General features: G+C 29.5%; 1 protein-coding gene across 1 annotated transcript; it reads right to left on the bottom strand.

The window, feature by feature from the left end:
* Nucleotides 1-12,168: 12,168 nt before the first annotated feature.
* Nucleotides 12,169-17,636, bottom strand: LOC107435744 (WRKY DNA-binding transcription factor 70). Its single transcript, XM_016047371.3, has 3 exons — nt 17,225-17,636; nt 16,787-16,891; nt 12,169-12,634 (listed from the first exon to the last, which is right to left on the bottom strand). Exons 1-3 carry the CDS (start codon nt 17,593-17,595, stop codon nt 12,169-12,171), a joined length of 942 nt encoding a protein of 313 aa, XP_015902857.3. The 5' UTR covers nt 17,596-17,636.
* Nucleotides 17,637-23,753: the final 6,117 nt, after the last annotated feature.

The raw sequence follows: 23,753 nt of genomic DNA, 5'->3' as shown, positions 1-23,753 counted from the left end.
TAAAGGAGAAAAGAGATGTATCCATCTTCAAATCATGAAAATCCCATTGAAAAAGTGTAGTTTTTAATTTGTCATACCAAGATCGTGGTGCTATTTCAAGCCATAGAGTGATTTTTGGAGTTTACAAACATAATTTGAGTGTTTTTCATCTTTGAATCTATCCGGTTATCTTATGTATACAGTCTCAAATAAAACACCATTAAGAAAATTGTTATTAATTTCTATTTGTCTAATGAGCCATCCTTTAGATACTATGATAGATAGAATAACATGTATTGTCTCTATGAATTCTACCCTTGCCGTCTGATGATATCTCTTTACAATAAGACTTGCCTTTTAGTGCTGTATTGACCATATTTGGATTTTTTTGTTTTTTTTATGCAAAACACCCATTTAATTTTTAGCATATTCATTTAAGGCTGGTAGGGGATAAGGAACCAAGTATTATTTCTTTTAAGAGCACTAATTTTATCTTGCATAGCTTTTGTCCAGTAAGGAGATCTGAACACTTGCTTGACAATAACATTTTCTCGGTTTTGAAAAAGATTAGCAGTAGATACCATGGCTTATTTTTTCTTCGAGATGCCTACTTTGGCCCGTGTTATCATTGGATGTGTTGTGGTAGATGAAATTCGATGTTCAGTAAATAGCTGAATGCTTATAGGCCTGGACATATGATCAGCTTACTGTGTTGGATGGAGAGTCGAAGTTTCAGTTATTGGAATTTAAGTAGGTGGAGCTGACTTTCTGGTAGAGGAAGGGAAATATCTACTACAGGTTTTGAGAAGAGTAAACGTGCCTGAAAGAAGTCTTTGAAAAGCATTATGATCATTAGATAATAATGGTGAGGAGAGATCATTTACATTAGGTGGAGGAGATTGATTCGGTTTTGATCCGTGCATGGATGACCTAAAGATGCTCTGTTAGACTAAGATTGTGCTGTATCAAAACACCAAGAGGAGAAAAAGTAAGGTTAGGATTATTTGATCAATTGGACCGATATGTATTATCCAATAAGGAAAGTGAGACTCATTAAAAATCACAACAGCAGTTTCAGTAACATGGTGATGTTTTCTTTAAATTATACCATTTTTGTTTTGTATATGTGTGCAAGGATGTCAAAAATTTATTTCAAAATTGGCCAACATGATTTGTAAAAGTCTAAACTCACGACCCCAATCAGATTGAAAATTTTTAATTGTTGTTTTAAAAATATTTTTTATCATTATTTTAAATTGCAAACAAATTTTAAAAACCTCATATTTTAATTGCATTGGTTAAATCCAAGAATATTTTGACAAATCATCTTGAAATTAGACACAATATCAATAACCTTCATTGGATAATATAGAAGCTGAGCCCCATACATAAAAAAAGATAAGATCAAGATGTGTTGTGCTATTGGATTGTGATAAGGGTGCATGTAAGCGATGACCTAATCTAAAAAGAAGGATGACCTAATCTAAAATGCCAAAGCTTGTTTGGGATAAATCTGAAGAATAACAACTAAATGAAGTAACATTATTTTCTCCTAAAAAATATGAATTATTGATTCCTAAAGAAATCGACTTTTGCACTTGAATGCCACGAAGGGATACTTGATACAAACCATCCCTAAGCACCTTTTGCAAAAGGACCTTCTTCGTAACCTGATCCTTCATAAACATATAATGAGAGTTAAACTCTACAATTGCATTATTATCAAACATTAAACAAGCAATGCTTAACAAATTTCTTATAATTTTTAGCACATGTAATATGTCTTTCAAAATTAATTTGGCAGGAGACTAAACAAGAGATGAACCAGTGCTACGTATGGGCAAATCTTGTCCTTTTCTAACAACCAATTTTTTCTGTTGCTCGTATTATGACCTATTTTAAATATTTGTTGGGTCAGTAGTAATGTGGTTTGTTGCTCCACTATCCAATAATCGATTAGGAGTGGCTACAACATTTAGAGATGTGTAATAAACATAATTATTATTATTTTGGGGAGGCTAAAATTTTTTATCAAACTTGTGCCAGCATTCAATTACTAGGTGACCAGGTCCTTAACTGGCAGGCCACTACTATTTCTGCCTCCATTGTTTATGCCAGAACCATGGCCACCATGTCCTTTCCTTTTTGGCGATAAGTAACATTTGTAAATGGAACAATTTCAGAAGTATTTTGTCCTAGATACGAATTTCTTGACTTAATAACAAAGACAAAATATCCTTAATATCAATGGGTTCATAGGAAGAGTTAACACTAGCAATAATTGGGTCATATCCAAACGGTAAACCTCCTAAAATTATACATCACAAGATCTTCATTGGAAATGATATAACCTGCCATGGCTAAATTATCCAAGATTTCTTTCATTTTTGACAGATATGAATTCATAGTTAAAGATCCCTTCTTTGTAGACTGAATTTGAAGCTTCAATTGCATTAATTTTGCTCAGATTGATTACGAAAGAGTTTTTCAATAGAGTTTCGAAGTTGAAAGGAAGTTCTTGGTTTTCTAATTTATGTACATACCTCTTTGAGACAGAGGAAAGCATCCAACCCAATAGAGCTTGATCCAAACATCTCCATAGTAGCTAATTAGAGTTGATCTCTATTTTTGAATTGCTCCCTTCTTTACAGCAATTTACATCGATGGTTCCTAAAACACACCATTTATAAAACACTTAAGATTGCTGCCTATGATTAATGGCTGCATTTGAGTTTTCCATAAAATATAATTATCAGTAAGAGCTAAAAAGTAAAATTGTAATTGGGCAAAGTGACTCTACTCAAGGATGGGAGTTTTGGTGATGAAACAATGATCTAAGACATTTTGGAAAATTTTATGGGCTCTTTTACCATGAAAGATTGAACATAAAGTATATAGCTTCTAGAATGTAATCTATTTATTAAGTATATTGAAGGCTATTTTGTACAGACGTTATTGACTTTAGAAGATAAGCTACACTCAGTAAATACTACATATCATATACATATCAACAAGATATACAAATCTATAGATGCATGTCAACAATATTACTTAATCACAACCTATCACAACTGCATATAGTTACTTATCTCTATCAATTCCCAATCTTCACTTTTGAAACAAAGCTCCTATCAAGGTGTTTAAATAGCTTTTTATCATAAGTCATGTGATTTGTACAACCACTAGTCACAAGCCATGCTCATTTACCATTACTTGTTGTAAAACAAATAGCTATAATGAATGCTTCTTCTTTTTGTTTAAAAAACTTGAGTTGGATTTGCTTGCTGCACTTTTTCACCCCTCCTTTTGCATACTTTCTCAAAGTGTTCAAATCTCTTACATGATCTATACTGCACATTTGGTCTAAATTAGCAAAATTTTTCCCTATGGCTTTCTTTTTCGCATTGATAGCAAGGCTTAAACCTCTTATTTTCACCATTTTTCTTAAGTTGACAATACCTTTGCCCTTATTCTTCTTTTCACCATTTCACTTTTTTGGAGATGATGCAACAACTTTCCTGTTCTACTTAGCAAGCAAAGCACTATCAACATTCTTCTCCTACCTTATAGATTTCCTCTACTTTGTAGCTTGAATAGCATTAATTAGTTCAGATAATGAAATTTGACTCAGATCTTTAGATTCTTGAAAAAAAGAAATTTTAGCTTTATGCTTCTTTAGCAAACTAACCAGCACCTTTTCCATCACTCTTCTATCAAGTAACTCTTCTCCAAGAACTCAGGCTTTCTTAGCTATAGTGCAAACCATAATCCTTGTAATTATAACCTATAACACATAAGAATAAATTATAGACAATGCCTTGTATTTTTTCACAACCTCCTCCCTATGTTGCTTCATTAATACCCCAATAGGATTTGCTATAAAAGGTTATGGATCTTTTCTAAATTCTATGGTTTCCTATAGATCAAAAGCTTGCAAATAAGCTTTCATTTTCAATAACCATATGGCATAATTCTCACTTGTAAATGTTAGTGGTGATAGAGAAGAAAAATGACTAAAAGCCATCCTATAGCAAACGGATAATGAAAAATATGATTCTCTCTGTCAAAGTGTTTAACTTTCTCTCTCTTTCAACTTTTGTTTTTACAGCTCACGCTCTTTGAAACATGAATGAACCTCAGCTCTCAAAGATCAATTGAGGCTGCAATACTAATTGTTGGTCTTAGAGAGCAATAAACAACAGAAGTAGATGGAAAAACCATAATAATAGTATAAAAAAACATGAAAATGGTGAAAATCAGAGGCAAAAATCAACTTTTGAACTTTTCATTTAAACACAATCTATGAAAACACTTTTCAATAGTAATTTCAACTAATTTCACAAAAGTTTTAGTAACCATGTTGCCACATGCCAAGCCATATTTTGTGTACCTAATAAATCATATATTCAATAAAAGCACTTTATTAAAAACTACCAAAATATTTCCACAACTAAACATGAAGAAAAAAAAAAAAAACTAAATAACCATAAAATTCAAACTAGATGATAGCAGCAAAAGTGTCATCTCTCAACAAAAGCACTACAAGCATAACAAGATGAAAAATGAAGAAGAAAAAGTGAGTAATACGTACTAATAATTCTATATGAACAAATTGAGTTAACTTTTTCCTTTGTTACATTCCTTGAAAATTTCATCATCGTAAAAAATACTGAAAAAAGATAATGCAAGTTGAGAAAGTTGAGAAAGTATATAGATTTGTTAAGTTCATGTAAAATGATATATTATTCCTAATTATATTCATTTTGATAATCCAAAGTCAACAAGTTAAAATCAAGTCAAGCTTGAATTAATCATGAACTACTAGAATCTAATTATAGACCTAGCACACATGAAAAGATCCTAATGACATCTGAACAATATTAATTCTAGAAGGGAAACTATACAAATTTTAACATTTTCAATCTTAACGTTATAATTCAGTAAGTGTAACCCCATAAACTGATTGATCTTGTGTTGAAACTTGTCAAGACCTTTCTAGAGTTAACTATTAGAACCTTAGGATAGCCCCGACTAGGGAAAACCCCATTGAAATTTCTAGAGAAAATCTGATAGCATTTCCCCTAGAAGTGGACCTTATCCAAAGCATCCCTAGATAGAAAACACACTCCAAAAGGTACAACTGCCTTATTCCTTCCTTCTTTACTACAAATTTTCACAAATTTACAGGACTTCGATAGTGAGAGCGTAAAAATATAAATCATAAATCATAAATACCTTTTCATATGCTAGGACCTCTTCCGGAGTTTTGTATTGGAACCTTACGATCGTTTTGACTCTTCCCTACGATTTAACTCAATATATGAAACTAACTCCTATAAATTCGTAGCCGGCCACACCTCCCACATACTACAGTTATACAAATTTACAGCACTTCACAAATATACCAGCACATAAATATAAATAAAATTATAATAATAATATTATAATCATCATAGGTCCACAACATATATAGTAATAAGGGATACAATCATAATAATATTCATAATAATAATAATGATGACAATAAATTAAGACAAATTAGGTCCCATAATCTAGACCATACAACACACATCTCAACATCTAGGAGATATAAAGATGCGAGCTCTTCCCATTAAGAAATAATAAATTGTAAAATACCTTTAAATAAATTATATTAAAATAAACATATAGAAATAATACTTTAAATTGAATAACTAAGGTCGTAGAAATAATTGCACTAACATCACCACCATCTAAGACCAACGTAAATACATATATATATATACTTAAATATGAATATGTGTATAGTCTCCAGAAGGATTTAAATATTTTACTTATAGGCTAATACACCTGCACGAAGGGTGAAATACCTGCCTAAAGGCAATGATACCTACCCAAAGGCTAGTACACCTATTTGAAGTCTAACACACTTGCCCAAAGGGTGCAATACCTGCCTAAACAGATATCCAAAGGCTAATATACCTACTTGAAGGCTAATACACCTATCCAAATATTGCAATACCTGCCTGAGGGCTAATACACCTGCTTGAAGGCAACAATACGTATTTGAAGGCCAATACACATACTCAAAGGCTAACCCAAATTTTTAATATCAATATTGTATGTACTTCCAAACTACTTTATAATGTTACATACGACTTCCAAACCTATAAAATCATCAGTTCAAACAAATACAACAATCATGCAATTGATAAAAATAAAAATAATAATAATATAAAAGTAGCACTAAAAATAACAAATACTAAATTATAATTGATTAGTATGGATAACATTAAGAGTAGTAGTATTAAAATAACAAATATATTAACTAGACCACACATTCGTAATGAAAATACACTCGATGTATCACATGATATATCAGTACAAGGCCTCATGATATCGGTCATCTATGTGTATAATACTACCAAGATGGCCAGTGGTGGTTGCCTATACTGTCCATCCAACCTACTAATCTCGTAGGCAAAAGAAATACAATACTAAATCATTTATGGGCCTAATCGAGTGTTTCCCCGGTGTGGTATGGTACACCTAGAACATGATATATATATATATATATATATATATAAAAGACACGATACACCACACGATACCAATACTACCAAGTGACACTTGCCCCCCCAACGCCACTTGACAAAGGGGGGAGGAGGAGGGAGGAGGAAGAAAAGAACATGTACGTGGGCCTTCTAAAATCCTCAAGGTGCCAATGGTAAAATAACCTACCATCTTATAGTTAAAGGGAATATGGCTAACGTTATTATTTCAAAATACTTGTCTACCCTTGCTTACATTAACTTCTCTTGGATGGCTAATTATAACCTACGTGTTGAAATCAATCACATATATATATACATATATATCAAGAACAACCGTACTATATGGTGTATCTATAAACCAAATAGTCACATATAAACATTCAATACAAAATCATCGAGTTTCCATAATTATGTTTTAAAACCATAAAAATAAATGTTTTTAGCAAATAAATAAATTAGTTAAATGAATAAGCAAATAAAAATAATAAGAATTAAACATAATGAATAATTTTACATATCCCATAAAATCAAACATAACTTTGTTCATTTAAGTATTACCAAAAATCAATAACTATTAATAAAAAAATTTGAAAAGAAAACCAAATATACCACACTAAAATCATCTTAATATTAAATATTTTTATAACTCTCAATTCTTTAAATCACTATAAATAAATAAATGAATAAAATAAATAAATAAATAAATACTAAACAAATAATCTTACGAACTTATATACATTTATTTATTTACACACACACACACACACATATATACATATAAAGGAACAGGTTTTAATGATATGCTTACTTTAACAAAACTCAAATTAATAATAAATATTTTTACAAATCAAACATAATTCAAAAAATGGCATACCACTCAAATTTATATGACTTACACATATACACACATACAAATATTTATAATCAAGATTATTTTAATTAAACATAATCATCTAAATCGTTTATGAATTTATAAAATACTCAATCAATAATAATTTGTTAACTAACACCTTAAATCTAAATTTAATAATATATATATATATATATTTCACCCCAGGATTATAATTTAAGCAAATATACTACTCATAGTAGTGATGTTTGCCCATTCTTACGAAACTGCAAAGTCAGCTGCAAATTTTATCTGGGTGCCTATCTTGTACCATAAATATTGTTTAAACATTATATATGTTATCCACAGATATTTGAAACGATCTAGATATATTCTAAAATTACTTTTACAACTTCAGATTCCCAAAGTTGGACTTTAAGGAGTCTAGCTATACAATAATCACGAATGGTCTATTGCCCAAAAATTTTGGATTTTCCTATTTATTCTCAATTTCATGAAATTGAATATTTCACTAACCTTGGTTAACCATTGGGACCTATATGCAATAAGAACTTTAAGGAAAAACTTCAACAAAGACCAGTTTTTACAGTAATTACTAAAATTAGCTAAAAATTGGTAATATTTTAAATACTAAACCATAGTTGGCAAACTATATATCAAATGAAAGCTTGTAAAACATGGAATGAGATTACTTAGCTCCAATTAAGTAAACCCACCGCCGATGGCTAGAAAGTTTTGGTCAAATTTTAAATCAATGTATCTCTCAAACAACTTGGAATTTTGATGAATGGAGCCAATATTTGAAATCAAGGCATCCAAAATAGAGGGGATAGAGGTATGGTTTAGACTGAATTGGTTGGAAAGTGACCAAATCACTGGAAAATCGGTTTGTGCATCGCCCAAATCAAACGCCTGATTTGTGTGCATCCGGTGATGGCTAGAAATTGCATAGGCTTTGCCCAAGCCCAGTGCATACGGCATACAGATGGTCGGAAAGTGGCCAATCCGACTAGATCTTTGGAGAGGGGGGGGGGGGGGGGAGGAAAAGAAAAAAAATAAAAAATAAATTGACATATGGCCCTATCAGATTGTGACATGTGGCATCTGTCAATTTGCAACATAAAGCACTTGCTAAAGATATCTTCAAATATTATTTTACACGCTTTTCAATAAAAACTATCAAGTTAATTCAATTCTAGAAAAATAATTACAACTTACAAAACCATAACTTTTCAACCATAGGTTCAAATTAAGTGTGATGCTAGTCTACGAACTCATATCGACAAGCACTATATGATGGTGTATAAGTCAAAGCTAGAATTTATATAGATAAAAAGTCAACCTTGGTCTAGCTCAATCAGTTTGAACCTCACATCGATCTGACCATAACGTTTTTACCTCAACTCTATTTTTGGTGTATTGCTAGTCTATAAACTCATGATGATACATACTTTGCAATGATGCCCTAACCAAAGTGAAACTCTGGCTGTGCCAAAAAGTCAATTGTAGAACTACTCTGTCACGGGGTTACAAAGCTTCTCTAGTAGATCCAAAATTTTCTGAACTATTCTTGAACTATCACTTTCATTTGAAAGAAGCCATGAAAGTACTAGGGGAATACTGAGAAATTAGAAAACATTGTGACCACCTCTAACATTTTTTGTCTATTAGCAACAACCTCTTGAACACATAGCAATCAAATGTGGATGTAGTTTAAAGTTTCATGTTTACATCATTTCCCATCCAATTATGATCCATCAGCTCAAAAGCTGTTCCATTTGCCTAGTGTTGCCATGCCTATAACAAAATATTGAAAGTAGTTCATATTTAATCAATTTGAGGTACGCATATCATCACGTAAAGGAAAATAATTGAACTTCATCTATAATGATTGCATTACATGACTTTGAAGATTTGCATAAGTTCGATGGCTTGAGATCTTTTGACTAGTAATAATTTCCAAAAAAAAATTATTCCAAAGTTATAGACATTTGATTTAGTTGAAAATTTCCCATGTTTAACATACTTCGATGCCATGTATCGATTGCATCCTAGTTAAAAATGTAAGTGCATTTAAATTATAGAACTAATGCACACAATAATGAAGAGTAATGTAGTATCATCTCCCTCATTTAGGAAAATTGCAGTTTTTATGAGGCATATGGCAAAGGTTTGACATACTAAGTACCACAAATTTGTCTTGTTTTGGTTTAAACTTCGCTGCATGAAAATAGTTTTGCTAGACCAAAATCTAAAATTTTGGGATTCAAATTTTTGTCCAAAAGAATATTGTTGGCTTCAAATCGCAATGAATAACCTTGAGCCAAGAATCTTCATGCAGATAAACTAACCTTCAATCTACACCATAGATAATTTTTGTACCATGTTTTCCATTCCAAAGAAGACTGTTTTTGCTCATCTACATATCGTTCAATTTTTAAACATATAAGTTACTTACTTGGAAACAAGAAAATGCAATAAAGCTATGCTTTCTTTTATATTTCTTTTCCTCATTTTATTATAAATCCTAATGAAATTCATATTGGACAACAAGATGAAAGGAAACATGGAATTAGTACTAGAGAAAAGCGGGAATAAATGCACACTTAATGAGAAACAATACCAAGATTTATAAATATTACTAATGTAAAGTTATTTTTGTAATGAAAAATGAAGCTCATTAAAGTTTGCCTAACAATTAATGTATGTAGGCCAACACAACACACTAACATTCAAATTTTAGGACATGGCTAGTGTGTTTGATCACTGCTTTCCTCAATATGAAAATAGAATAAGCAAAAGGATTCAAAGTAGAAGAAAGAAGGGAAAAAGGAGAATAAGAAGCACAGAATGATGTGGATAACAAAAGGAGAATAACTAGAGAAAGAAACAATAGTGGAAGAGATAATATTTTCTATAAGGAACAGATGAAACCATGCCAAATAAGTGACATAAAGGTGAAAATTAAAGGACTTTATTGCAGACTAAAGAAGAACTTAGAGGAGCATGCATGGTTCTTGAATAAAGCATCACTCATTGGCTTTGGACCTAAAATAAAATATTTTTCGAAAGTATTTTATGTTTGATTTAGTATAATTTACTAGTTTCACAGTATGGTTGTAAATTAAGGAGTATATGTGATACCCAAACCAAATTGTACTAGAATTTCTCGTATTTCAACCAAGTTTTAACTGAGTTGATCGGAATTGACTAAATGGGTCCATACTTTTTAATACAGCTAGAGTTTCATTACTGTCAGATCAAGGTCTAGTCTAGATTGATCTAGCGAGGTTGAGATTGATTTTTTATTTGTGTAAGTTATGGCTTTAACTTATGTACCATCACATAATGCTCGTCGATACAAGTCCGTAGACTAATGGCACGCTTAATTTGGATTTAATGTTGAAAAATTTATGGATTTATAAAGTTACAATTAGTTCTTAGACTATCTTTACCGGATGTTCTTTTTAGAAAAGGTGCAAAGAAAGAAATGAAAAACACTAGCTAACACTTGTCAAGTGTCACCACTGGGATGATTTGTGTGGGTGCACATTGGCACCACGGTGCATTTTATTGGGCCATTTGGAGCTGCGAAGAATGAGGACCACCTTAAAAAATCCTCATCTACTGTTGTCATCTTTTCTCACAGCTATCACCGCCATGAAGCCCACCCAAAAGCTAGCCAGCTAGCCAACCACTGTGAGATTGCCTACAATGCGCTGCTATCGAGCAATTTTCAGTCGCGGTAGTAGTTTGGTTTCCCAGTTAGATTGACTCATTTTTTGCCACTGTTTTACCTCACTGTACCATCATTGTCTTACTCACTCAAAAACCAATCCACTGCCCAATTTTCATGGCTAGATCATTGATGATGAGCTAGGATTGTTGTGGTCTTCCAACAATGATGATATTCATCGTTTCCCTAATTCCATTATGTTTCAGGCCAAACTGCCACCCTTTTCCACCATTGTTGACCATTCTAAACCTAAATTTGAGGTCCTTTTGGCTCAATTTGAGTGGGATTGAGAGATTCAAGAGCTTAAAATTGGTTGAGTCTTTCTGACGAGATTCTAGCCACTACTGGCTAAATTTCGAACAGGTAAGACGAATTCGTGATCCTCAGGCTTTATGCTTCATTTTGGTATATAGGTTACTAATTTTGATTAAGGTTTGCGTTTAAACCTCTTGGTAAATTGTGTGTAGAATACCACATGAAATTAATATTTTAATGGGTGTTGTATTTTTGTTAATTTTTTTAAGCACTCATATAAACCGAGGCACGGGATAAATAAAAGCGAATGATCATAAATTGAAGTTCTCAAATCTTTTCGTGAAAATTTAAAATTCAATAATAACATGTTCTTATTTTATTTCTTTACATAATTTCCTTATGAGCAAACATGGAGAAATAGTTACTTTACTCTTTCTTTTTATCTTTCTTCTTCTTTTTTCTTCGTTAATTTACCCTTCAGTCATTTTTCTTCTCTCTTCTCCTTAATTTCCCTTTGAATCCACAATTGCAAAAGACAAACAACAACAACAACAACAACAATAATAATGCTAGTTGTAATAATAATAATAATAATAATAATAATAATTTTATTAATTTTCCATACACAAATTACAAAGATTTCCCTCGAACTCATAACAAACAATAACAAGTTTCCCAAATATTAGAACCCTAGTAGTCCTATATTCCTATAGATCTAAATCAAAGTTACAAGGAACATGTTTGTACTAACAAGAAAAAAAAAAACAAACAAAAACAAAAACAAAAACATGTTCGTTTCCTCAATGACAAATTAGTCAAATTTGAAACATATTAAAAGAGAAATCATCACACTCCATAATCTCATATATTAAATCCTTATTTGTAGACTCCAAAGTTGATGACAACTCCATCATGCTCTTCGGCAATTGAGTTACCATTGAATCCGGTGACACAAAATAATCACACGAGTATGATTGATTCTTGTTGGTGTCACATTTTTTGATGTCCTCCTTAAGTTCAGCTTTGATTGAAGAGAATGATGATAAAAATGGATGCTGATCTTGTTTGTTTGTGAGGTTGGAACTATCGAAGCTAATGAATATGGAAGTTTCAATAGGACTAGTATCTTCCATGACTACTTCATGATCTTTGTGGATGATCTTGCATGTGTGATGCCCAAAATATGTGGTCAGGTATAATGGAGGATTAACTTGAATCCTCTGAACCTGTTTTGTTGCCTTGCATCCTTGGTCATACTTGTATGTGCACCTAAAGTAGTGCCTGCATATCATCCATGATTAACTTGGACTTGACAGTCAATTAATTTTTAATTAATTTCCATTATGCTATAAAGGGAACATGTATGATAATATCTATTGCAATCCTTAATACTGTTAATCTTGCTAAGTCAAAATTTTTCTGTTGACAAATTTTATGTCAAATCACAATCATCGTGTTTTGTCTTAATCTGTTCAGAAGCATCAATTCAAATCTAGTTTAAGAATACTAAGTAGCTTAGAGACTTCACTTGTTTTTAGGTGGTTAGGCACTATCTTTTTCGAATAATTTTTCAAGTTATTTTGAGAAAGTTTTTCACACTTAGTTTCATATGATTTCATGTTTGCTTAATATGTCAAAATTTTGGTTTTTAGGGTGTGAAAATTCAAGGATTGTTTTTTTTTTTTCATCGATTTATTGATTCAATGTCAAATCAATTGATTTTTTTTTTCCATTGATTGATTGATCCACTATATGATCAATTAGTCAAGTATATTGACTGATTGATAAGCTTATTGATTGATCGATAATGTGTTATTTATATTCTTGTAATATTTTAGGATTCCATTTGAGCCAAATGCTTATGACAATGTGAAACAATTTTCTGTTTAAAACTTGGCCATAAAATATTTCAATCTAATCTATTATACACTTCTGAAGAAAATTATATTTTTAATTCCATTTAATTATCGAACATATGATTTTTCACAATTTTTTTTTAAAATTTCCACTAGATTATTTTGAAAGCGACTCTTATCTTTAAGAATCTAGAGTGTTCTAGAATGATTTCTCCTTGAAAAATATTCAAGAATAGTTTCTAAAACTTCATTCCTATCAAATTATCTCAAGATTTATGGGGACAAGTTATTCGAGGAGCCAAGCCCTTGTGAGGAGGAGCATTATGATGGTAGTGGAATTGAATCCTTGCAAGGAAAGCCCTTGTGGTAGTAGTGGAACTATGCCTTTGCTAGGAGGACCCATCGACAATGGTGCTATCCAAAGTCTGAGGTTTCTAAACCTAAAGAGTTGGGTCACCCACTAAGACACCAGATAGGGAGTTCGGTACTTCCCTTACACTTTTAAGTCTAGTGTGATTTTGTACAATTCTTTCATTTAGTGGATTTGGATAAAGGTGGTAATAGACCCTTGTGATATCCTTTCCATGTAATGGCATCCACATAAAAATCTATGTTGAGCTTTTGATTACTTGCTCATTATTTGTACTTTTACTGCATTCATTTTATAACTATGTGGGAGGACTGAGTTCTCCAATTTTAATATATATTGAGAAATTGAAATCTAGGGGTAACAGAGATATGTAAAAAGAAATAAGAGTTATAAAATTGAAAGTAACATTGAATGAAATATATATATATATACATGTAGAAATTCTCTTATTTGGACATCCTAATTATTTTCCTACCAGAAACCCTAGTGATTGAGGTTTAAATGATATCCAGATAGGATTCACCTTACTCTACTAGAATTTTAGTATGTTATTAAACTCATATAATTCATTAAAACATTTTTAAATCACAATCTTAGAGCAATTCAAAGACTAACAATAAAAATCCTGATTAAAAACCCATCAAGACATCTTGATAGGGCATTAACTGCATATATATATATATATAGTTATAATCTAATAGGCTACCAAACTCATCTTATAATTCGCTACCTAAAGGTAGAATTGGTAAATAATAATAACAATATTAATTTACAATGTTTATTTTTATTTTTAGTTTTTAATACTAAAAATCTAGTCAAGAAAAATTAAGTCTGTAATGGCAGTTAGTTAATGGTCACATGGTATGTAGATCACATTGAATTTTTCTTAAAAAAATAATAAAAATTTTACACATTTTCTTTTTTGCCCCCATTTAGTATTTGCCACATCATTATCATGAATGATAAATTAAGCTAAATAGTCCAAAAGATCAAAATTGTGTATATATATATATATATACACTAGTTCTATAGATTCTGATAGTTGAAACCTAGCTTGTTTGATTGACAATGGAGATTAATTAAATCTGGAAGACAAAAAATTTATCATTTTGCATGCATTGAAAGATTGCAATGGCTATATTTCACACCATTATATTTCTTATGTATTAAATGGGATAATTACACTTTAGTACCCTCTAAAACTACATTATTTCATTTAAGGGTTATAGAATCTCTTTTGGACACCTCAATTTCCCCATTTTTAAAACTATAACAAATTCGTTTAAATATATTAAATTAATAGAAACCATTACATTTTAGTATCCTATAATTTTTTTTGGTTTGCATTAATTTCATATATCTCCCCTGAAGTTTGACCTAAATACAAATTAGTTTCAGTAGTTTCAAATATCATCAACCTTGTTTTAGATTCCAAAAGTTATTATCTTTTCATTCTATTGTTTCATTCACAACTACTAAAATAATATTATCCGTACTCTTTTAGAGGTGTTAATTGTAATTTTTAAAAGTTAAGGGATTAATGCAAACCTGATGTGGTCCAATTACAATTTTCCCTTTCATTGTTATTTTTTTCATTTTTTTCCAATTAAATTCATTTAAGCAGCTTAATAAATTTGAAAAAAAGTACTTAAATCCAAAATAAAATCTAATAACTCACCATTTAATCCAACCAAAAAAAAAAAAAACACATATGTTTTTTTTTTAAAATAAATATGTATTTTTTTAAGCAATTTTACCATTCCCAAAAAAAAAAAAATCACATTATTTTATAAAAATTACTTGATCACTTTTTTTTATTGGTCTTTACGTATATGTTTATGTTTATGTTTATTTCTGTTCTCTATAATATGTACATATTATTATTTGTATGTTTTGAAGTAATATTTGTTTGTATTGTAATAATTTAATAATTTATAAATATCACATTTTGGCCTTTGATATTTGCATCAATTACAATTTTATCCCTTAGATTTTGAAAATTACATCAAGCACCTTTAAAGGGGGTGTGGATAATTTTATTTCAAAGAATTTGAGCAAAACAAGTACTGAAAAGATGATAGCTTTATGGAACCTAAGAGGAAACTTGTGATATTTTAAAAAATATATAATTCAATTGCATTCAAATTAAACCTCAAAGAAGGTGGATGAATTTAGCTCATTATTAAAAGAATAATAGTTATCTCTTAAAAAACGTTCATAAATTTTTAAGTTTCTTTGCAAAGTTTATAAGGTTTTTTCATTCTAAAATTTTTTTCATTCTAAACTTGTGAGGAGAAAATTAAAATTTTATAAACTTATTTAATTGAGAACCATTAATCTTTTAATAACTTACGAAAATATTAAAAAAAATACAAATATAATTTTTCAAAAAAAAAAAATTAATAACCTGTAAATATTATAGAGATTAAAAATAAAATATAAAACATAAAGACCTATTAAAATAAAAAAAGTGATCAAATAATATTTATAAAATAATGTAATTTCTTTTTTGGAAAAGTAAATTTTGTATTAAAAAAATACAGATATGTCGTTTGGTTGGATTAAATGGTGAGTTTTATATTTTTATCTTGGTTTTAAGTTTTTTTTAGTGCTAATCTATTTTACTAAAATTTAATTGAAAACAACTTAAAAAAAAAAATTACAAGGCACTAAAGTGAAATTTTGGACAGTTTTTGTTAACTTTTAATAGATTTGTATCAATTTGTAGTAATTTTGAAAATATAAGGTATTGGAGTGTGAAAACAAATTGTACAGATTCCTAAATGAAATAATTTGATTTTAGAAGATATTAAAGTATAATTATTTCTAAAATATTTCTTATTTGATCACAAAATTTTGCAGAAACTCTCAATCAATTGGTGGATCGATTCAATAACATAAATAGTAAACCCCAACTTGAGAACCTGCATTTTATTGAAATGGAGAGGACGCAAATGCACCAAAAATAGAATTTTGATATAATCATCAATTAAGAATGAGAAGAGGTCATAGAATAAAGAATAGTAAAGGATAAAAAAAATATTTTAGAAATTTTATCATAAGTTAAACCTTAGGATTCCAATTAATTTAGTATGTATTACTTTTCTGGCAAACAATTGCTGCTTAATTAATTTTTAAGTATCACTATTTCTTATGCAGAACAACTAAATTTATATCATAATTCAGAGAAACTGTATGGATGCACACCTAGGGTATTCGGCTTGGAGAATCACTTTTTGTCCGTACTTCCTCCATGCTTGACCATCGTCAATGAGGGTTGGAGTATCACTTTGCCATGTTTGCAGAGGTCTTCTGCAAGTAAGAATTGCAATTATAAGTTAACAAGTTGTTATTATAAAATTTAGCTAGACAAACTGTTGTGAAAATTTACTTATACATATCCAAAATTCCAATATATAGTACATGTAAAGATCAAGCACTTTTTCTCCGCGTGTAATCCGTTTATACTTATGTTTGACTTGGGAACGAGTTCCCCAAAATGCAATCCCTTTATTATCTAATTATTTCCTTCTTCAACAGGAAAAAAATAAAAATAAAAATATACCAGCAAATAGCTAGCTAACTACTAATTAAGCAAACCATATATAAAGAAGATGAAGATGCAAATTTTTTTAATATACAAACCTTCGATTATGAAAGCCCCTTCGATCATGAAAGCCCCTTCGATCCTTTTTAATGGGAGTGATATTACTACTCCTGCAACTTTCTTGAGAATCACCTTCAGATTTCGAGGCATCCAAACACGATGAATGAGCTTGGATTTGAGAGATCGTAGAGCCTGCAATATCACCCTCTTTCACATTCAACATGGAAAGGGTATTTGAGAATGATTTCATTATCTTGATGACTAGATCTTTGGCAGATTTTGAGTCATCACCAGAGTTAGCAAGAAGACTTCGAAGCTTGCTAGCAATTTCTCTGCCTTTCATAAGCTCATCATTAATCACTTTTTTCTGATTAATGGTGGCTAGGTTTTCAGGCCAAGAACCCTCCATCTCTTAGCGTTTGTATATGTGTGTGTCTTAATGGATATGCTTTTTTTTTTTTGTGACAAATTAATGGATATATTATTAGATTATGAGAGTTAAAGAGTTAGAGAGTAGAGAGTCCTTTTTATATGTGAGAAAGGCCCGTACCCCGTTTTTTGCATCTTCCATGCGCGTAAACAGTAACTCATTTTTACCAGCTGTGAAGTTTCAGAGTCCTTAGACCAGTCATAGTTAGAATTGAGTTCTTTACCTTCACCATCGGGAAAAAAATATGTACATGAGCTTATAAGTGCATTTATGAAGATGAAGGATTTTGGATAAGGGAAAGATTATACATGTCTGACTTTTTTCCTTTATTTATATATATATTTATATATATTTGAAGCACGTTTTTTCTTTTATTAAAGGTGAAGGATTTGAAGTTAGATATTATACACACTTCTATAGTCCATAGAGACTGCTATGTGAAATTATTGGTATATGAAAGTGTTATTTTGACCATAAAAAATTACAATTTGTGCTCGACTAGAAACCGTCTTTCAATAATTCTAATTAATTTCTCGATTTATTTATTTATTTATTAAGCGCAAAGGGCGTTAATAATTTTGTTTATTAAAAAAAAAAAATAGTAAGGAAGATGATGTCATGATATATTATGTCATTGTGTGATGCACCTCCTTGTTGGCCATCTGCCTTACAAATTTAATATTTCCATTTCAAGTTCTATTTTTTTTTTATTCAAAAAGGAAATTTCTATTTTTATTTTTTTTCAGTGAAATTTTGAAAGTCGTTCCTACTCTATGACATCAATACTCAGTTATGAACATACTAAAATATCCTCAAAGTCAACTTTGTTTGAAAGTTTAAGATTGTGCATTTAATTTAGAATTTGAAAGATTTAAAAAATATTTAAAAGTTTAGAGGTATTCGATTTAGATTTTAAAAAAATTTATACAAGTTCAGTAATTTTCAATTCAAATTATAATAGATTTTATAAAAATTCATTAAAATTCAGGTATAATCAATTAAAACTTTATAAAATTCTTTTAAAATCTATAAATATTGAAAAAGTTATTAATTTTAAAAAATAATAAATTTTAATGGATTTGAAAGAATTTTAAAAATAAAATTATAAATAAAATTGTCAATATATATGAAATTCAACTTTGACTTCAAAAATTGCGTTAGATTTTTATAAATATTTTATAGAACCTATAAAATTCTATAACAATCCATCAAATCTTTTAAAATTTATAATTTATTTTAAATCTATTAAATACTAAATTAAATATATCCCTAAAAAATTAAAGGTGTTAAATTTGTGAATAATGTAGATTGAAAAGGGTTTTTAAGTAAGTGAGTCGTATTTTAGTTAGATCTCACAAGGGTTTTGTTTAATGGAATCCACCGGTTCATGAAGTCAACGGAAATCCCACGTGAGGAACACCGCCATTCACTGATTTTTTTTATTTTGTTTATTATTATTATTCTGATAATGATTTTTCTTGCTTTTGAAAGAGAGAGACTTTATTTTAGGGATTAAAAATTAGGGATAATAGTTATGTTCAGAAGAAGTCCATTTTTGTATTTTTTTGATTTTTTTCCCTTCTAAATCGTCAGTAGTTTACTTCCTTCCTTCAATAACATTAATGTTTGTAGATAATAATTAAAATTTATTAGATAATTTAAATAATTACAAATATTAATGAAAAATCAACATAACTTTATTTTTTTGGCATCTTCCACACGCGTAAACGATAACTCATTTTTACAAGCTGCGAAGTTTCAGAGTCCGCAGACCAGTCTTAGATGGGTTCGAATTCCTTACCTTCACCAGCATGAAAAAAAAAAAATATATATATATATATATATATACATATATTTTTATATATTACTACGTATGAGGAACAAGTTCCCGGATTTTGCCTATAAGTGCATTAATAAAGATGGAGAATTTTGGATAAGGGAAAGATTATATATAGAGATTAATGTCTGTTAGACTTTTTCCTTATATATATTACATTTTTTTAAGCACGTTTTTTGTTTTTTTATTAAAGGTAAGGGATTTGAAGTTAGATATTATATACTCCTCTATAGTCTATGTGCAATTATTGGTATATGAAATTGTTATTTTGACCATATAAGTTTTACAATTTGTTCTTTGATTAGAACACGTGTTTCAATAATTCTAATTAATTTCCCTTGCTCTTTGAAGCGCAAAAGACGTTAATAATTATTTCTTTTATATTAAAAAAAAATATAGAATAGAAGATGATATCATGATATATTATGTCATTATGTGACGCACCACCTTGTTGCCCATCTGGCTTCCTAATTTAATTATTTCCATTTCAAGTTAGTTGATTATTTTTAATCATAGAGGAAAGTTCGATTTTTATTTTTATTTTTTTATAGTAAAAGTTTGAAAAGTCGTTCCTATCCTATGACATCAATACTCAATTATGAACATTCTCAAATACCTTCAAATGTCCACCCCTGTTTGAAAGTTTAAGATTTAGTATAAGATTGAAAAGATTTAAAATTTCATTATTAATAATATGGAATGTTTAAAATATAAAAATATTTATAAAAATATTATAGACTATTAAATATTGATAAAAATTATTTTTTAAAAAAATTTATTAAAATTTTAAAATTAATTAATTTAATTAATTAATTATTAAATTGACTATTAAAATTGTAAAAATAGTAAATGAATATTATGGTTTTCTTAATCAATCGATTTATAATAGACGAAATAATCATATTTTCCCCATTCTAATTTTAAATGTGAAATGTAATAAGTAATTATTAAAAAAACGTATCTTTTTTTATAATTTTACATATAATTTTTAATATACATTGATACTAAAATTTTGAATTTTAGTTTGCAGAAAATATATTTTCTATATATCTTTCAATTTTTGTCTATGTTCTAACTTTTATTTACTTTATAATATTTATACGAATATTACATTTATTATTGTAAAACAAATAATAATAAATAAGTAAAGTTGTAATTTGTGATGTTAATTTTCTCTAATATATGATAGATAGACTTGTTTAATGTAATTTTGGACATTGTTTGTTAAATATGAATTTTTTATTTTTGCTTGAATTATTAAAAGATAAAAAAATATCAATAAGATTAATTTGGCAAAAACTTTTACTAAATATCAACAATATTTATTAAAAATTTTGATAAAAAAATTAATAAAAAAACCATAGATATTTCCAGAATTTCCATGGAAATTTATAAAAATTTCATGAAAATCTAGAAAAATTTTAGAAATTTCCATAAAAATTATAAACTTTTTAACCAAATTAGGAAGGATTTAATACGAATATTATAATGTAAATTTTCATAAAAATTATAAAAAAATATCAAAAATTTCAATAGATATTATACAAATTGTACTAATATTCATTTGAAATCTAAATTTTCACTGTATCTAAAAAATAAAAATTTGGCCAAAATAGCACAGAAATTTTGATAGTTTAAACTATAATTTAGAGAATTAAGGGTGTTAAATTTGTGAATAATGTAGAATGAGAAGGGTTTTTATGTGAGTGCGACAGTAGCTGACAGTAGCTGAGTAGTTAGATCTCCAAGTTTTCGTTTAATAGAATCCAATGGTTCATGAAGTCAACGGACATCCCACGTGAGGAGCTCCGCCATTCACTGATTTGTTATTTTGTTTATTATTATTTTTTCTTTTTTTGGATAATACTTTTTCTTGCTTTTGAGAGAGAGACTTTATTTTAGGAATTAAAAATTATGGACAATAACAAGTTTATTTTTTGATTTTTTTTCTTTTAAATTCTTTTTGATTTGTTTATTTTAATCATTTATTAATGTCAATGATAGTAGCTAAAATTTATAAGATAAATCAATTAATTATAAATATTAATTAAAAAAATAGTTGTCTTCTCGAAATGTATCTGGTTTAAAGATTTTCATTTTACAACCACAAACAACAAAAGTGCAAATCAATGTGAATGAATGAATGAATGAAAATGCTAAAGCAAAACAATAACCTAACAACTAATTAAAGACAATAACCAAACAACGAATTAAAGGAATATTTTTCAATTCCAACTACGTTAGTTCTCTTTCCTTTCTTTCTTTTGTTTCTTTTTAAGCCTTTAGACTAGTTTGTCTTTTTCTTTGAGTATTAACTTCTTGTATTTTTCCATGCTCTACGCATGTTTTTTATTAGTATGCTACCTAGTGAAGCATTTAAACGTGTAACATCCATCTTCTCCGCCAAAACCAATATTGGCTGGCCGATAAGACAAAGCACTCCAATTTATTTGCAATAAATTTTGATAAATCTTGTATGATTTTTGTAATTGATCCAACCAAGGCATTCTTACGATTACATTATAGGCAGAGGGAGTGTCAATTATGTTTATCAAAGAAAGCAATTCCATGGGTTGTAATGGGCAAGATTATCTTTCCACTTACAACACTTTTTTTACAAAGTTCATGTTCAACTTCTCAAGATTCTTTTCATCACTAATCAACAATGCCTTGTTATTGGCATGTGAACCATTTTTTCCGTCCTCCTCGATATATGATGTCAGGTGCTAGGTCCAATTCTATGACATTAACTTCTCTTGAAAATCTCATTGCATGCCTCTTTCTTAGTATCATCGTATCTCCGCCATTAGCAAATCCTCTCACCCTTTGATATTTAGTTTCCTATAGTTATTGGTAAGTTGACATATGTCGTTATGGAATGTGCATAACTTAGATATATTTCGATCTCTGAATACATCTTTTATATTCATCTGACAAAATCTTTATTTTGCAGGTCTTTAATTATGTTATCAATGGTGGCAATGTTGAGTGAATAGTGTTAAAAGGAGTCCAAGATGTGATCCTCGATCAACATGATTCATTATAGGCCCTCTTTGGCTTTTACCTCTTTTATTCTTCCCTCTTAGACGTTTCTTCTTTATTACTTTCTTTAGTTTTGCCAGTGCAATCGTAACTTTCTTAGATAAGGTGTTATTCAAGATTAACATAGTTCCTTGCTCAAAGCAATGATTTAGCTACAGTACACGGTGATTCTTAATCAATGAATCAGATAGAGGACTTTGTTTTGATAACCCCCTCTTAAAAGTAGCAACCACAACAGATTTTGTCATAGTCAGTGGCTTCCACTTTTTCCATGTTGTATCTTTGCACATAACTCCTTAGGGTTTTACCTTTTCTTTAGGTAATTAGGAAAAGATCATTAGCATCTTTCCTCATATTACTGAAGGTGAAATCTTGAATAAATTGTTCTATTAACTTATTGTATGAGTCAATAGACTTTGATGTAGTCGGTGGAACCAATTTAGAGCCATCCCCTTTAGGATAGACGGAAACAATTTGCACATCACCTTTTTTAATCTTTTGAGAAACTTGCAGGGAATACATCTTGCTCAAAATGCATATTTTGATCTCTCGATCAATAGTTCCATCAAACGAATCAAACTTGGGCATTCTAAAGCATGGAGGAGGTTTAGTTTGTGCTATCCAGCTAGTGAATAGATTTCACTCTGAAGAATGTCTTGTTTCTTATTTCCAAAGAATGTCCTTCTTCTTTCTTGGTCCTGACAATCCTGACAATGTCCTTCTTATTTCCATAGTTGGATAGTTCGATTATGTTTTTCTTGGTCCTGACAATCCTGAATCTAATCGGTTTCTTTTGATTATATGGTAGATTCAAATTTTGGGTTGGTTAGACTGTCATTCATCAACTGATTGAGGTTTTGAATATTAGGGTTTTGCAAATCATCGTTAGTGACCCTTAATGCTGGGAGAGTCCCTAGTTATCTAATAAGCTAAAAGAAGGTTGCCATTTGATCTTCGTTAATTGCATTTGATGTAGCCAATTGTTCTCATGGACATGGGGAGCTTTGTCTTTATCAATGTGATTATGGTTTTGAGATTCATCGTGGTTTCGAGATTCATCCACCATTATTTCATATTTGAATAAGAATAATGAACAACCTAATAAAGATTTAAGGTTGCTCTAAGATGCTATCTTGATTTCACATCCCTATCTGGCAAAACCAAACTATTGATGGACAAATATGACCTATGGATCTTGATGTGAATTAGAGGAACCTTCCTAAAGATTGCCTACAAAAGAGTGAAAAAGTTAAGAATC

Source organism: Ziziphus jujuba, chromosome 4 (genome assembly GCF_031755915.1).
Source record: "Ziziphus jujuba cultivar Dongzao chromosome 4, ASM3175591v1".
NCBI classification, from domain to species: Eukaryota; Viridiplantae; Streptophyta; class Magnoliopsida; order Rosales; family Rhamnaceae; genus Ziziphus; species Ziziphus jujuba.
The sequence above is the reverse complement of the archived record's forward strand: the minus strand, read 5'-3'. Positions and strand labels throughout refer to the sequence as shown.